Consider the following 17,928-nt stretch of genomic DNA (forward strand, 5'->3'; position numbering starts at 1 on the left):
GTAAATGCTTAGATGGTATTACAGGTTCAGCTTCTGTTTATCTTTCATTGGTGTTTTATTTATGTTAGTTACAAAAACACTATATAATTAGTTTTTTTGGCAGGGTACTGGGGATTGAACTCAGGGACACTCCACCACTGAGCCACATTCCCAGCCCTATTTTGTATTTTATTTAGAGAAGGGTCTCACTGAGTTGCTTAATACCTCACTTTTGCTGAGGCTGGCTCTGAACTCGAGATTCTCCTGCCTTGGCCTCCTGAACTCCTAGGATTACAGACATGTGCTGCTGTGCTCAGTTAATTAGTTAATTAGTTCTTAATAAGTAAGTAGCACTAGCTTTGGAATCTTCTAGAAGAGTCAATTGTATCTTCTGTTACTTCAACACCCAGCATTAGTGATGGAATAAAAATAAACACAAGAACATGTATTTCATGCCCATAGGACACAGAATTCCTAATGCGGTCACAGAGTAGTGAAACACCTTTGACTATTTCTGAGTTGAAATATTTGGGACAAACACTTTCAGGGTGAATGAAAACACAAATGAAATGAACTTTTTGAGTATTTCTGAGTATATTTTTATACTGTGTACTACAATGAACAAATGACTTCTTGAACTAACATCTTATATTTTCTAGGAAGAACTGGAACTATGGTTTGTGCCTGCCTTCTTGCCTGTGGAATGTTTTTAACTGCAGAGGTAGGAAAGACATTACTTACTGTACACTGTCTGGTTGAACTTGCTGATTCTGAAACATCACTTGTAGAATGTTAAGATGATTCTTTGAATTATGGTGCTTAAGTGAAATTGGAGAGGTCGTTTTTAGGAAGCCTTGTTTTGATACCTCCTGGTTTATTGTAGTATTTATTATGTTTATTAAGTTTATTATGCAGTTAGTAACTGTCCTGAGTACCTCTAGACTGGAGTGATATCAGTGAGGCACAATATTTAATGGAATACCAAAAATATCAATAATTAAGAAATATTACTGCAGAATTTTTAATTAGTAAAAATATCCATGATGTATATAATATCAACATTATTTTAAAAGGCAGGACTTGGTAGGGGCAGGATTAAAGTAAGAGAGGGAGAGCAAAGTTATGCAAATGCAAAAAACTCCAGGAATCAAGATGCTTCCCTCTCCTCACCACCAGTAACATGGCTTCTTCCTTCCTACAAGTTACTATCAGATTAATTAGATAAGTCTCCAAAGGACCTTGACCATCCTTAGAATTACTAAGTTGATAAAAAGTATTGTTTCCAACTCAAAACATAGTTTCTTCTGTATATTATTCTCTCTGCATAATCAATTTATGGAAATATGTGACCTCTGAAAATTTTTGAGGGGATAAGGTGGGCTGTTTCTACTTCTTAAAGCATAGTTTTCAGTTGTTTTACTGACAGGATCTTGCTGACAAGTTACACTTATAGGACACATCCCCAACAACTGTGCTCATCTCTTGGCCTAGGCTACAAAAAGAAGCTCTGGGTTCTACAAACTTGCTCAGCTTTCTAATCCCACTTTTTCTGTTTTTTAACTTGAGACACACAGGTTTTGAAAATGGGTGTTCAATCCTTGCTCTCCATGGCCCCTTGGGGATTAGGGCAGCACCATGTCTGTTCTCAGGCTGGATTGGCTGGGCCAATGCCTGACCCAACAAAAATGAATATACAAAGACACAGCTTTTCAAATTATGGATCATAACAGTGAGTTGTTATAAAGTCTACTTATTGGATTATGTCCAGCATTTTTAATAAAAAGGAATAAGCAGAATAGAAAATATCAAAAAGTAAGCATTGTGTGTGTGTGTGCACACACACGTGTGCTAATATCATTAATGTGGGTTGTAGCTTCAAAAATTAAACATTTAAAAGCAGTTGATACAGAGCCTTAGCCTGACAGCTGGGGATCTGTGCCTTAGGTCTGTACTACTACTAACTGGCTGCAGTATCTCTACAGGTCACTTGGTTTTCACTTAACAGGCCACTTAACAGGTCACTTGGTTTTCATTTGACCTCAGTCTTCTCATTTGTAAAATGGCAGGTAGGAAGAAGTATTGTACCAGATGATTTACAGCTCTAAACTCCATGTGTAAATGAGTCTTTGAAATAGAGAAATCCTTGATATGGCTTCATTAATTTTGTTATTTGAGGTAGACTCTGTCCAAAGACTGCTAACTTAAGGAGATAGCATGCCCTTAGAAGCTTTAAGAATGCCTAACATAGAAAAGGGAAGAGTGCAGATGAACCATGGTTATATTGTCTGTCCCCTTTTCTGTAGGAAAGCCTTTATTTTTTTGGACAAAGACGAACAGATAAAAGCAAAAGCTCTAAATATCAAGGAGTAGAAACTCCTTCACAGGTAAGTTTTCTTTTTAAGAAGGAGAGTTCTTTGTGGGGTGGGTTACAATTGGTACCTGTTATTTGGTTTCATTTTAGACTCTTCTCCAGTGATCAGGCAACAACACTTGGATGACTTGTCATAGACCTTGCTCTCTTCCAGAAGCTACAACAACCCCTCTGGTGCTATCTATACTGGCAAGCCCTGTGTTCTCCCCGGAGCATTCTCCTTTCCATTTCATATTCATGGTTGTTTACGGAACTCAGGATCTGATTATCCTTCGGAAGCTGGAAGGTCAATACCTAGCGTTCCAGACCCCTGAAGATTACTTAAAGTCACCAGCCTTTGATTTCCCTGTAAAGAGGAACCAAGTCTTTCACCAACTGCTCTAGGGCAATTGACAATTCATTGCTCATATAACATCACAAGGACTGTTTCTAGATGAATCCTCTGTGTGTGTGTGCGTGCCTACCCACAGCACAGGCATGCCACACAAGAGAGAGAGAGGGGGAGGGAGGGAGGGAGGGAGAGGGAAGAGAAGGTTGTATTACGAAACAGAATATAAAAGGGAAATAAACATTTTTCAAAAATTCTATAACATAGCAAACATTATTGCACTTTTACATACATTTCATTTAATACTTGTAACACTCATATGAAATGTATGCTATTATGCTATTTTTTCCTCTTAAAAACATTTTATTATGGAAATTTCCAAACATATACAAAAGTCCGGAGAATAATACAATAAATTCTTTTTTTAAATTGATTTTATTTTTTAAATACACAACAGCAGACTGCATTACAATTCTTATTATACATATACAGCACAATTTTTCATATCTTTGTATATAAAATATATATTCACGCCAATTCATGTCTTTACACATGTATTTTTTTGCATTACAATTCTTATTACACATATATACCACAATTTTTCATATCTCTGTTTGTATATAAAGTAGGTTGACACCCAATTCGTGTCTTCATACATGTATTTTGGATAATGATGTCCATCACATTCCACCATCCTTGTTAATCCCCTGTTCCCTCCCTTTCCCTCCCACCCCCTTCTCTATCTAGAATTCATCTATTCCTCCCGTGCTCCCCCTCCATACCCCACTAATAAATTCTTTTGTAATCATCATACCATGTTTCATTTGCTCCCTCCCCATTCTTCTCAAAACCCTGAGAACCACTCTCCATTCCTTCATTTTTTAAATCTGGATCATTTTGAAAGAAATTTATCATCAGATCATTTTATTCCACAAGCATTTCAGTATGACATCTAACAGAAGAACAACTTAATACCATTTATAATATCTAAAAATATTATATCTTAATAATACCTTAACAATATCAAACTTCTAGTTCATGTCTAAATTTCCATAGTTGTCTTAAATTCTTTTTCACTTTAGTTTACTTCAGTCAGGATCCAAAAAAGATCCACATATTCACTTGATTGCTATGTTTTTAGTTTAAAGATTTCTTGCCTCTTTTTTATTCCTTATAATTTGTTTATACCAGAAAACAAGACCTCTATACTATAGAGCTTACAAAATTCTAGATTTTGTTGAATCATGCTAAGGACTTTATATTCATTATCTCATTTGGTATTCTGAATAACTCTGAGTAGGCACTAATATGATTCCCATTTTACAACCTGGGAAATTGAAGTTTAGCGAAATCAACATCTTGAACTAAGAGTCTAGATCTCTTGGATTCTGCAGCCCATTGTTGTCCATGTTGCCTTCTCTATATTGCCCTCAAACCAAGAGAAAACTGGTTGGGAATTCTTAAGTAGTTGTGGATATGGTTGTGAATGAGACTTTTTCTTCCAGTAGTGATGGGAGCTGAATAGATGCCCTTGACCTTGTTAGTAGAATACTGTTACTACTGATTTTTAGATTGAGACAAAATAACTCAGCTTTACTACTACACTTTTCTTCCATAACCAACAACCACCCCACCACTACCAAAAATAAATAAATAAAAGGGAAAGATAGGGCTGGGTTGTGGCTCAGTGGCAGAAAGCTTGCCTCACACATGTGAGGCACTGGGTTTGATCCTCAGCACCACATAAAAATAAATTAAAAAATAAACATATTGTGTCTATATATAACTAAAAAAAAAAACTTAAAAAAAAAGGAAAAGATAACCACAGACCCTAGGCTAAAAGTAATGCATGAACTTACCAAAGTCTAGCTCTAAAATCTGTAATGGCTCCCTGCTGCCAAAGGCAGTGAAGTTTTAAGTTGCTACTCTTGGCTTCTACAATTTGATTGCTTCCACAATTTGGTTTGCGTGCATCTATGTCCCATACTCAGACACATTAGGACAGTCTGTTGTTTCCTAGCCTATCAATACTTTACACCCTCATTCATTGTCTCACATGGGTCCCTTTTCCTGTAGTCCCTTTCCTTTCCAGCATTTGCTTTTTCAGTTATAGTCTTTTGTGGGTTTTTGCTTTCCTGAGCTATATCCCCAGCCCTGTGCTGGGGTTTAGCTTAGTGGTAGAGCACTTGTCTGGCATGTGCAAGACCCTGGGTTCAGTGACCACACTGAAAAAAAAAAAGTGGTGACTTTTGTATCTCCTTTAAAAGTAAGACTGTGTCTTGCCAGACTTCCTACCCTACACATCCCAAAGTGTCTCACCACTTTCCTGATATCTTCTTTGTACTGAGTTCTTACTATGTGTTGGTTGTATTAATTTCTGCAGCAGTGTGAGAGCAGCAATAGCTTGAAGGACCTGGTGGGTTAAAGCCTTTAGTGGAAGATGGAGAATCTGGTAGCAGGAACTTAGGGAATCTTAGATGTGTCTCCTTCAACAACTCAATCCCTATACATCTCACTTTCCCCTTCTGCACTCATGCAGTTTCCCTAATATTAATTCCAAACTGGCATACACTCTGATTCACTCTGATAGCAATGTAAGGACTCAGGTGAATGTTTGGGAAGTTTGTTGTCAAGGCCCCGGGCAAAGACACCTCTGTTGGGTAGTAATTCTTAAACACCACCACATTCTGCCCCTGCACTGTGGGCCATTCTAGTGAATGCACTGCATCCACTCTCAGGTTAACTTGTGGGAACCATTCCCCTGACTGCCCTTCTAATGAGAAGTATGCTAGTCAGCTTTTCATTTCTGTGACCAAAATACCTGATACAAACAACTTGGAGGAAGTTGTTTTTTTTTGTCTCACAGTTTCAGAGATATTAGTTCATGGTTAACTGCCTCCACTTCTCTGAGCCTGAGGTGAGGCAGAACATCATGGCAAATGGGTATGGCAGAGGAAAACTGTTCAGTTCATGGAAGCTGGGAAGCAGAGAGAGGAAGAAGAGCCAGGGATAAGATATAGTCCCGAAGGGCTCTCCCCCAGGGACATACCTCCTCCAACCCTGCCTTACCTGCCTACAGTTTCCATACCTCCCAATAATCTGTTCAGCTATCAGTGGATTAATCCACTGATGAAGTCAAAGCCCTCATCATCCAATCACTTCCCAAAAGCTCCATATCTGAACATTGCTGCACTGAGGACCAAGTCTTCAACACATGAGCTCTTGGGGAACATTCCAGATCCAAACCATACAGGAAGTATGGCACTTAATTTTATTAGCACATCCCAGTTGATTCATCCCAGAACTCTTCAAATCCTTGAAGAAAGATCCTTGAGCAACTTGCCATAGGGGAAGAATGAGACTGAGAGAATTCCAAGGTTTCCTTGCAAAAACAGAATTTGAAAAATGGAAAGTGAAGAAACTACCTAGCAGGGACAGAGATGAATGACATCTAATTAACTGCTGATATAGGGATGTTTTCCTCTGAGGACTTTTTGTATATTGTTCTCCCATAACTGGGAAATTACTCTCCACCAAACCACAAACCTTCCTCTAACTCAGTCATAAACTAAGCTTCTACCCCCATATTGATAATATTCTAGATGGTTCATTGATTAGTTACCCTTTCAATCATAAGAAGCCTGAGAACAAGAGCTGGCTCCTTTCATATCACTTCTTCACAGCACTGAATTCCATCATAGATATTTAGTTGTAAGACCCTAGCATAAAAATACCTAGTTATGTGATGGCATACTGTGTTTCCTTAATTTCCTACTACCCTTAATAGGCCCTTTTCAAAAGAGAGAGGTTTTGATTAATTAGGAATTCTGACTGTAGATCTTTAATTCTCATGTAATTGAGGCTTCTTTGCTTTGCAGAGTAGATATGTGAGGTATTTTGAAAAAGTGAAAAGTGACTACAAGTGGGATCTACCTCTAAGACAAAATTTCATTATAAAAAAATTCATCATTTATTCAATTCATGGTAAGTGCTTTATTTATAATTGACGGGTTGGGTAGGAGGGCCAGTGTTCCCACTACTTGGGAACATAGTTATATACACAGATTATTCTAACCCATCGCTGTATTTTTACATTTCTTCACACATGAACTCCTCCCCCTGGAATTGTCCATTTTGACAGGCAGTGAGTAGTCACATTGACAACTCTTAGATGTCCCTCTTCTTCCCTTTCCTATCATCAGTTTGAAGAGAGAGGGCTCTATCTCTTCCCTTCACTTCCCTTCCCTTCTCTCCTGTTCTTATTGCTCCCTTGGCCTCAGCCCAGAGTAGACATTTCAAGGCAGATCCTTTGGTGGAGGGAAGAAGGTCCTGTGAGCACTCAAGACTACTTCTTTCCCATACCCACCTCTGTTTCAGTTTCATCTTGGCAGAGGTGTCCCCATATCATTTTATCACCTACTCCTTTCAGAGACCCTTTTTTCTCATCACCAGAGTCTCTCCCTTTCTCCTCTCTCCTCTTCCTATAACCCTCACCCCCAGCATCTCCATAAAGATGTCTTAAATACCTGATCAGTAAATATTTATTTATTTATTGTCACATAACTATTGAGTACCTGTTTGGGGCCAGGTCCTGTGCTAGTGTTCCCTGCCTTTAAGGAGTCCCTGCGTGGTTGACAGAGGAAAGAAATAAGAATATAAAGAGCAGACCACAGTGTTAGAGTACACAGAGATGGGGTGAGTTTTTAGAAAAGCTTCCTAAGGGGAAGCACTTGGCTCCCTTCTACATGAAGCTAGATGAAAACGAAAAGGATTGGGAGAAAGTGGGGAGAGTGTCTTCTAACCCCCTAGCTGCTACCAAGTATTACCAGGAAGAACAATCCTTACCAACTTCCCAAGAACCAACTACTTGACTGCTTCTGGAATGCAAGGAGAGAGACGCTATGGCTGAAAACCACCATTACCCAGGGAAGTTGGGAAAATTGTTCAGATTATCCATCTCTGGGATGTAAAAAAGGACAGGAAGCAGGGAGAGGAATGGGCTCCAACCCCACATCTCTTTCTTCACCCCCTCCTGTGCTTCCCCTGCACAGTTCACTTTCAGGGGAGGTGGAAAAACAGGGGATGGAACCTCACCACTCCACTGCCAGGGAGGCAGCAAGGGGGCAATGCTTCTGAAACTTTCAAGCAAAACTCTTAAACCAGCCAGATGGAAGACCATAGGAAGGTACCAAGTGCTGGCAGGGTCCTAGCATCCACCGATACAGCCTAGGCTGTAGTCTGGCCTTCTGAGGAATTACAAAACAAGATCTCATAATACTTTATTTGACATTTTGTCCAATTTATCAGAAATGAAAAAAGTCTTTGACATATAAATAAAAACTGCAGAGATATTGTTCATTAAAGTATAAAATACTTTTTTTTTTCAAATTATTTACAGTTTTACTTCCCCCAGGAATTTGGATGGATTACCACAAACAAATACATAGGTTTCTGGCTTTTGAAAGCAAACTCAATGTTCCTATGGAAAATTTTGATTTATGTTCCAAATAAGCACACTGCAAGCTCTCTTGAAACCCAGCCTGTCCTAACAGGAGACTGCCTGGGTACATGAATGAGCAACTGTTTGGGAAAAGACTTTTAGACTGCCAAGTCCACCATGACTGCTTCATGGCACCTGTGAGGGACAGAGCTGTAGTGGAGCCTAACACAGACCTAACTCAAAACCCCAACTGGAATCAGACATTACACAAGGAGAGATTCCAGGCTTATCCAACAGGTAGTAAAGATTGGGGACAGCAGTGCCTCAATCCCCTTCCTTTCCACACTCAGTGGGACCCACCAAAAAGATGAAGACTAATTTTTTTCTGCAGCATGAGAGGCAACACATTGTGCTGTGGGAGCCACTTCTTCCTGAGAAAATTTAGCTCTAACTACAAAGGGTCATGACAGCCTGTGTAATACCTGATTGTATACTCTGCCTTAATATCCTCTTTGTTATCAATGGGAATAACAGTATCTATACAAACCCTAGTACTAAACTGTTCCACACAGGCAAGAAACATTTAGTCTATGAAATTTTAATGATTTCTCCAATGTAAACAATGAGAATCATTTCTCAAAAATTTAAGCTTAAAAATATTTTTAATAAATTCTCAAATTTTATTTACTACCTTAGTCTGATATTATAAGACTGGGACTGCTCTCTTAATAATGTTTTGAATTTTATTTAACCCCATGGAGACACTGTTTATTTAAAGCTATAAGGTACAGATCTTGAGAACAGAGGAACTAATCCAAATCTATAAGCACTGAAGGTGAATTCTAGTGGGTTCAATGGGCCAAGATGAAATGGAGAACTTTAAAGTCAAACTTGAGATTCCTCATGGAGACTTCCAGATAGAAGCTCAAGATTATGACCATAACTGGTCATTATTGTATGGGTTTTATTTGTAGAACAGACCTATGGAGGCCTATATGGCAGAGCAAAATTCTTCCTGGGCTCGTGTAAATACTCAGTTTAAACCTAACGAGATTAGTCTATTTTGGAATAAAAATAATCTTTGTGTAAGATGTATGAAAAACTCTGAAATGAGTAATCTTTTGTCCAGAGCACCCTTCTAGAATTATCTCTACTTTTCATTGTCTTTAAGCTATTTTATAGCTCTTTTAAGCTGTGTAAAATTGATAATAATACAAAAATAATTTTTCCATGCAAATGCAAATTAGTTGTATCAAGTGGAATACATCTATTTGCATATTCAGTAAATCATATTGATTAATGTGTAGTATTTTGAGCCAACTATATGTAACATTTTATTGGTTTCTCATTTATTTTATGACTTAAATCCAAATTTTGACAAGTGTTTAAAAAAATTCAAGGTACATGGCAGTATTATGGCAAAGGGGGGGATAATACATTCATATTTGTATATTTACACATATATAAAATTCTGAGGAATATATATTCATATTTGATTATACATGCAAAAGAATAAGAAGTTAATATGAGTGATTATATATTTGGGACTGAGGAACTACATAGGTGAAGAGTGGGTGAGATGGAGACCTATCACTTCATGCTATTTTTTAATTTTTATTTTTAAGTTATGCAGATACTTTTGCATGAGTTTTCAATGTATGGGAATTTAAGGGCTCAAATCAATATTCTTTACTTCTCATGTGATAAGCATTTGACTTAGTTTAGTTATACATTTTACTGATTTCTTATAGTCATCAGTAGAAAGTCTGCAATAAGAATGGGACAGAGGGAACTGACTGAAAAAAACATGATTTCTTTTTTTTTTATTAGTTGTTCAAAACATTACAAAGTTCTTGACATATCATATTTCATACATTTGATTCAAGCGGATTATGAACTCCCATTTTTACCCTATATATATATTGCAGATTCACATCGGTTACACATCTACTTTTTTACCTACTGCCATACTAGTGTATTTTGTATTCTGCTGCCTTTCCTATCCTTTACTATCCCCCCTCCCCTCCCCTCCCATCTTCTCTCCCTACCCCATCTACTATAATTCATTTCTCTCTCTTGTTTTTTTCCCCTTTCCCCTCACTTCCTCTTATATGTAATTTTGTATAACAATGAGGGTCTCCTTCCTTTACCATGCAATTTCCCTTCTCTCTCTCTTTCCCTCCCCCCTCTCATCCCTGTTTAGTGGTGATCTTCTTCTCATGCTCTTCCTCTCTATTCTGTTCTTAGTTGCTCTCCTTATATCAAAGATGACATTTGTCATTTGTTTTTTAGGGATTGGCTAGCTTCACTTAGCATAATCTGCTCTAGTGCCATCCGTTTCCCTGCAAATTCCATGATTTTGTCATTTTTTAGTGCAGAGTAATATTCCATTGTGTATAAATGCCACATTTTTTTTATCCATTCATCTATTGAAGGGCATCTAGGTTGGTTCCACAGTCTAGCTATTGTGAATTGTGCTGCTATGAACATTGTTGTAGCAGTGTCCCTAGAGTACGCTCTTTTAAGGTCTTTAGGGAATAGTCCAAGAAGGGAAATAGCTGGGTCAAATGGTGGTTCCATTCCCAGCTTTCCAAGGAATCTCCATATTGCTTTCCAAATTGGCCGCACCAATTTGCAGTCCCACCAGCAATGTACAAGTGTACCCTTTTCCCCACATCCTCGCCAGCACTTGTTGTTGTTTGACTTCATAATGGCTGCCAATCTTACTGGAGTGAGATGGTATCTTAGGGTGGTTTTGATTTGCATTTCTCTGACTGCTAGAGATGGTGAGCATTTTTTCATGTACTTGTTGATTGATTGTATGTCCTCCTGAGAAGTGTCTGTTCAGGTCCTTGGCCCATTTGTTGATTGGGTTATTTGTTATCTTATTGTTTAATTTTTTTAGTTCTTTTTATACTCTGGTTATTAGGGCTCTATCTAAAGTGTGAGGAGTAAAAATATGTTCCCAGGATGTAGGCTCCCTATTTACCTCTCTTATTGTTTCTCTTGCTGAGAAAAAACTTTTCAGTTTAAGTAAGTCCCATTTGTTGATTCTTGTTATTAACTCTTGTGCTATGGGTGTCCTACTAAGGAATTTGGAGCCCGACCCCACAATATGTAGATCGGAGCCAACTTTTTCTTCTATCAGACGCAGAGTCTCTGATTTGATATCCAGCTCCTTGATCCATTTTGAGTTAACTTTAGTGCATGGCGAGAGAAGGGGATTCAGTTTCATTTTGTTGCATATGGATTTCCAGTTTTCCCAGCACCATTTGTTGAAGATGCTATCCTTCCTCCATTGCATGCTTTTAGCCCCTTTATCAAATATAAAATAGTTGTAACTTTGTGGATTAGTCTCTGTGTCCTCTATTCTGTACCATTGGTCCACCCGCCTGTTTTGGTACCAGTACCATGCTGTTTTTGTTACTATTGCTCTGTAGTATAGTTTGAAATCTGGTATCGCTATACCGCCTGATTCACACTTCCTGCTTAGAGTTGCTTTTGCTATTCTGGGTCTTTTATTTTTCCATATGAATTTCATGATTGCTTTATCTATTTCTACAAGAAATGTCGTTGGGATTTTGATTGGCATTGCATTGAACCTATAGAGAACTTTTGGTAATATTGCCATTTTGATGATGATAGTTCTGCCTATCCATGAACAGGGTATATTTTTCCATCTTCTAAGATCTTCTTCTATTTCTCTCTTTAGGGTTCTGTAGTTTTCATTGTATAAATCTTTCACCTCTTTCGTTAGGTTGATTCCCAAGTATTTTATTTTTTTTGGAGGATATTGTGAATGGGGTGTTTTTCCTCATTTCCATTTCAGAAGTTTTGTCGCTGATATACAGGAATGCCTTTGATTTATGCGTGTTGATTTTATATCCTGCCACTTTGCTGAATTCATTTATTAGTTCTAGTAGTTTCTTTGTAGACCCTTTTGGGTCTGTTAGATATAGTATCATATCATCCGCAAATAGTGATAATTTAAGTTCTTCTTTTCCTATTTTTATGCCTTTAATTTCTTTTGTCTGTATAATTGCTCTGGCCAGTGTTTCGAGGACTATATTGAATAGAAGTGGTGATAGAGGGCATCCCTATCTTGTTCCAGATTTTAGAGGGAATGCCTTCAATTTTTCTCCATTCAGAATGATGCTAGCCTGAGGCTTAGCATAGATAGCTTTTACAATGTTGAGGTAAGTTCCTCTTATCCCTAGTTTTTCTAGTGTTTTGAACATAAAGGGATGCTGTACTTTGTTGAATGCTTTTTCTGCGTCTATCGAGATGATCATATGGTTCTTATCTTTAAGTCTATTGATGTGGTGAATAACATTTATTGATTTCCATATATTGAACCATCCTTGCATCCCAGGGATGAATCCTACTTGATCATGGTGCACATTTTTTTGATGTGTTTTTGTATCTGATTTGCCAGAATTTTATTGAGGATTTTTGCATCTAAGTTCATTAGAGATATTGGTCTGTAGAAAAAACATGATTTCTAAGGACACATTGATAACATGGTGTTAATGACACACTTAAATGAAAACAGAATATGAATTGAGTAATTGAGAATGATTAATATATGACTATTAGATTATTTGTCAAAGTGAAATATGCAGGATGAAAGGAAGGGGAAAAAATCAATTGGAGGCTTCAGAAACCAAGTCTTTAAGGAAATGCCGAAGGAAGTGGGTCATTTGAACCAAAAAAGAGGGAACTAAGATTATTTATCTGTAGGGGCTGAGATTGTGGCTCAGCAGTAGAGCGCTCCCCTAGAATGAGCAGGGCCTGGGTTCGATCCTCAGCACCACATAAAAATAAAGGGTATTGTGTTGTGTCTATCTACACCTAAAAAATAAATATTTTTTTAAAAAGATCATTTATCTGTAAATATGTACTAAACTTCACAGGAATATTTGCATTAAATCTCCCATATTTTCGTAGAGGTTGCTGTAGGAAATGGACTTAAAATAGAGCAACAGGAATGTAGACATTTATTATTTAAAAACATTATGATTAGAAGTCTGAATAAAGCAATGCATTAGCAAAAAGGGTTGCAAATCACCTTCCCTAATTCTTTTTTTACAGAAAGGTAAGCAATGGGATTCTAATTCTTAGAAGGTGAACTACACATATTTTTCCTCTTTTTCTCCAATCTTAATGAATTCTGCTTTAGGAGACAGAATTGAGCTTGAATACTTGTTTTTCAAAACAAAACTCATGCAAGACCAAATGATCCAATATCACTATTATGGTAGCTTGGAAAACTTTTTCTCTTTTTAATCCATAAAGTTAATTGGCACGACATTACTCTTTGCTCTAACCAGCATATCTTTTTACTTTTATTCAGGTGTTGGAAAAGGCAATGGAACTGATCTAAAAATACATATAGTAATGCATCGGAAGACTGTCTTTTCTTCTAGTTCCAGTAACTGTAGGGTAAGAGAAAGCAATGATCCAAAAATTCTGGTGTTTATTTTAAAGCTCAATGTCAAATCAGCCTGTTGACCTGCCCAAATCATCACTCACCACAGAGAGATGCCCTGTTGCTTTCTGGTTACCACCTAACCTGGTGCTTGGTTTGGATGCAAATTAGAAATAAGTGTACTTTTTCAGAGCATTTTCCAGAATTTTAGCCAGTTCAGAGAGTTGTTTTGCTTTTACTTTTCCATAAATGTTAAGCATACTCCCAGAAATCTGTCAAGATTTGAATTCATCTATCTGGTCAGCTTTTGCCATGTTATCTTCTTGGTAATTTTATCTTTTATTGTATAGAACTGATTCTCAAAATTTAGTATGACTGGGAGCTTGTAAAGAGGCACATTTTTTTAGATTGTACCTCCAAAGTATGATTCAGGAAATCTGGAATGGGGCCCAGAAACTAGTAATGTCCCTAGTAATTCTAACTCACACGTTCTATGGAGTGGCATCCTGAGAGTATACAAGAGTATATGGAGTACACAGAAACTTCTTTACCCAAAGCAATGGGGGCTGAGAGGCAAGGTTTAGCTAAAATGTAAAAGAAATGTTTAAGATTATAGACATTTTCTGAAACAATAAGAAAGTTTCCTTTGTGGATCTAAGAACATAAACTTTTAGAATCCCCTCCTGGGTTCTTGTTTCAAGTTCTTTTACCAACATTATTACCCTTTCCAACCCTACTTTAAAAAAAATTTTTTTTCCTCCCCTCACTGGGGGGCATTCACCTAGGCCTAATCCTTAGCTTTCTGTTCTTTGTAAATACTCTATTCTTTTTTATAATAATTATTAATGCATATTAATTGTAAAAATTGGTGAGTTTCATTGTGACATTTCCACATATGCATATATGGTATTTTTATCATGTCCACCCTCTCTTCAACTCTCTCTTCCCCTCCCCTCTTCCCCTTCTCCCTCTGGTTTCCTTTCCTAATAGTCACTCTTCTATTTTCAGGTCACTTTTTTTTTTCTTTTCTAGTTTTCACATATGAAAGAAAACATGTGATACTTGATACTTGTCTTTCTATGTCTGGCTTATTTCACTTAAATGATATCCTCTAGTTCCATTCATTTTCCTGCTTGTAACATGATTTCATTCTTCTTTATTACTGAATAATACTCCATTGTGTATATATACCACATTTTCTTTATCCATTCATCTGTTGATAGGCACATAGGTAGATTCCATAGCTTGGCTATTGTGTATAGTGATGCAGTAAACATGGGTATGCAGGTATCTCTTTTGTATGCTGACTTTATTTCCTTCTGATATATACTCAGGAGTGGGATAGCCAGGTCTTTTTTTAGTTTTTTGAGGAAACATCATACTGATTTCCATAGTAGCTGTATGTATGTTCAGCTCTACCAACAATCTGTGTGTTCCTTTTTCTTCCTATCCTCACCAGCATTAATTTTTTGTATTTTTCATAATAACCACTCTGACTGAAGTGAGATGGAATTTCAATGTAGTTTGGATTTGCATTTCAGTGATAGCTAAAGATTATGAGTACTTTTCATATATTTATTGGCCATTTGTACTTCTTTTGAGAAGTATCAACCTCATTTGCCCATTTTTAATGTTGAATTACTTGACCTTTTAAGTTTTTTGAGTTCTTTATGTATTCTGATACTAATCTTCTGTCAGGTGAATAGCTACTAAATATTTTCTCCCACTATATAGGTTGTTTCTTCACTCTGTTGATTGTTTCCTGGCCATGCAGAAGTTTCTTATGTTGATGCAATCTCAGTTGTCAATTCTTCCTTGTTTCCTGAGATATTATAATCCTATTCAGGAAATCATTGTCTATACCAATCTCTCAGAGTGTTTCCCCTATGATTTTCCTTTAGTAGTTCCAAAGTTTCAGGTCTTATATTAAGGTCTTTGGTCTACTTTTAGTTGATTTTTATACAGGATAAGATAGGGGTCTAGTTTCAATCTTCTGTTCTTGTTAAAGTAAAGAAATAACAACAAAAAAAACTAGGAATTAATAGAATCAAGGAAGTTTTTTGGTTATCTGATAAGTGGATATTCAGTTTTCCAAGCACCATTTGTTGAAGAGTCTGTCTTTTCTTCAACTTATGTTTTTAACATCTTTGTTGAGAATCAGATGGCTGTAGAGGCATGGCTTTATTTCTGGGTTCCTTATTCTATTATATAAGTCTATATGTCTTTTTTATGTCAATACCATGCCATACAGTGACTCTATATTTTGAGATCAGATATTGTGATGCTTCCAGCATTGTTCTTTTTGCTCAAGATTGTTTTGTCCATTCACAGTCTTTTGAACTTCCAAATGAATTTTAGTGTTGTTTTTTTTTCCAGTTCTGTGAAGAATGTCTTTTTTTTCTGTCACTGGAATTTTGATGGGGATTGCATTGAATTTGTAGATGATTTTGGCAGTGTTGCCATTTTAACAATATTAATTCTTCCAATATTAATAATTCCATGAACATAGAATGTCTTTTCATCTTCTAATGTCTTCTTTAATTTCTTTCTTCAGTGTTTTATAATTTTCATTGTAGAGGGCTTTTCCCATTTGGTTAGGTTTATTTCTAGGGTTTTCTTCTTTTTTTTTTCCTTTGAGGCTATTATACATGGGATTGTTTTCTTGATTTCTTTCTCAACAAGTTCATTATTGGTGTATAGAAAAGCTACTGATTTTTTAATGTTGATTTTGTCTCCTATTACTTTGCTGGATTTGTTTATTAGTTCTAAGAACCTTTTAGTGGAGTATTCCAAGTATAGAATCATATCATATGTAAAGAGTAGTGATGTAACTTCTTCCTTTCCTGTTTATATCCCTTTTATTTCTTTCTCTTTCCTAATTGCTCTTGATAAAATTTCAAGTACTACATTGAATAAGAGCAGTGATAGTATATACCCTTTTCTTGTTCCTCATGTTAGAGGAAGTGTTTTCAGTTCTTCTCTATATAGTATAATGTTGTCTATTGGTTTGTCATATTTTGAGGTATGGTCCTTCTATTGCTATCTTATTCAGGGCTTTCTTAATGAAGGGCTGTTGAATTTTATTGAAGGTTTTCTCTGCATCTGTTCAGATGGTCATGTGATTTTTTTTATCCCTGACTCTATTTATGTGCTGTTTAATATTTATTGATTTGCATATTTGAACCAATCTTGCAACCCAAAAATGAAATCAGTTTGATCATGGTATATGACCTTATTAATGTGCTATTAAATTCAATTTGCAAGTATTTTATTGAGGATTCTGCATTATCAGGGATATTGGTTTATAGTTTCCTTTTTGTTGTTGTATTGTGCCCTTCTCATGTTTTGGTAGCAGGGTAATACTTCCTGGTTTCATAGAATGGGTTTGAAAGGGATCCTTACCTTCCTATTTTATGGAATAGTTTGAGGAACATTGATATTAGTTCTTCTTTAAAAGTCTGGTGAAATTCAGCAGTAGATCTGTCCAGTCCTGAGCTTTTTGTTGTTTGGAGACTTTTTATTCCTACTTCAAACTCACTGCTTATTATTGATCTATTTATATCCTTTGATTCAATTTTGATAGGCCATATGTGTCCAGAAATTTGTCCATTCATCTAGATTTTCCAATTTGTTGGCATTTAGCTTTTCAAAATATTGCTTAATGACCCTCTGGATTTCAATAGTATCTGTTTTAACACCACCTTTTCCCCTCTAATTTTACTTACTTCAGCATTCTTACTCTTTCTTTTGGTTACTTTAGTTAAGGGTTTGTCAATTTTGTTTTATCTTTCAAAAATCAACTCTTTCATCAATCCTTTGTTCTTTTGGTCTCTACTTCATTTGCAAATACTCTTTTCTTGGTTTTACTCATCCATTCCTCTTCTTTAAAATATCATTTGTTCTTTGAGCAGATATTTGAGCATCTTCTGTGTAGTAGATACAAGAAAGACAACAAGGTCAATCTCTATCCTAACAATTTATGCACATTAATCAATTATGATTTATCAATCATGATTTATCAAATGAGCTTTTTCACTGTTTCTGCAAATGCCACAATATACTTCCTCTCAGGTCATAAAATTTGATATTGTCTTTGAGTCTTTATTTGCCTTGGCCCCCCAAATCCAATTAATCACCAATTAATCACCAATGCAGATTCTATCTTTGAAAATTCTCATTACTTTCTCTTCCTTTATGTTCCCACTGCCACTTCCAAGGTTTCTACAGTAGCCTTCTTGCCCTTTCTCCTTATGCAATACAGTGTGTGGAGTTCTATAATATGTATCCAGAAATACTGCTCTCATTTCAAAAAGCTGTAGGTAGAGAAGAAAACACACAGTATGTCTATGGTCATGCCAGGTAACATATTTGACTAAACATTT

At 36.5% G+C, this 17,928-nt stretch overlaps 1 protein-coding gene across 1 annotated transcript in view; it reads left to right on the forward strand.

The window, feature by feature from the left end:
* The window catches only part of LOC114087489 (phosphatidylinositol 3,4,5-trisphosphate 3-phosphatase TPTE2-like), a 46,170-nt gene that overhangs the window by 22,070 nt on the left and 6,172 nt on the right, over positions 1 to 17,928 (forward strand). The window contains exons 10-13 of the mRNA XM_034635998.2: positions 639 to 700; positions 2,283 to 2,363; positions 6,557 to 6,662; positions 13,472 to 13,560. Of these exons, the coding sequence (XP_034491889.1) occupies positions 639 to 700; positions 2,283 to 2,363; positions 6,557 to 6,662; positions 13,472 to 13,560 (338 nt within the window). The remainder of the gene's footprint in view (positions 1 to 638; positions 701 to 2,282; positions 2,364 to 6,556; positions 6,663 to 13,471; positions 13,561 to 17,928) is intronic.

This window comes from Marmota flaviventris, chromosome 4 (assembly GCF_047511675.1).
Source record: "Marmota flaviventris isolate mMarFla1 chromosome 4, mMarFla1.hap1, whole genome shotgun sequence".
Classification (NCBI taxonomy): Eukaryota; Metazoa; Chordata; class Mammalia; order Rodentia; family Sciuridae; genus Marmota; species Marmota flaviventris.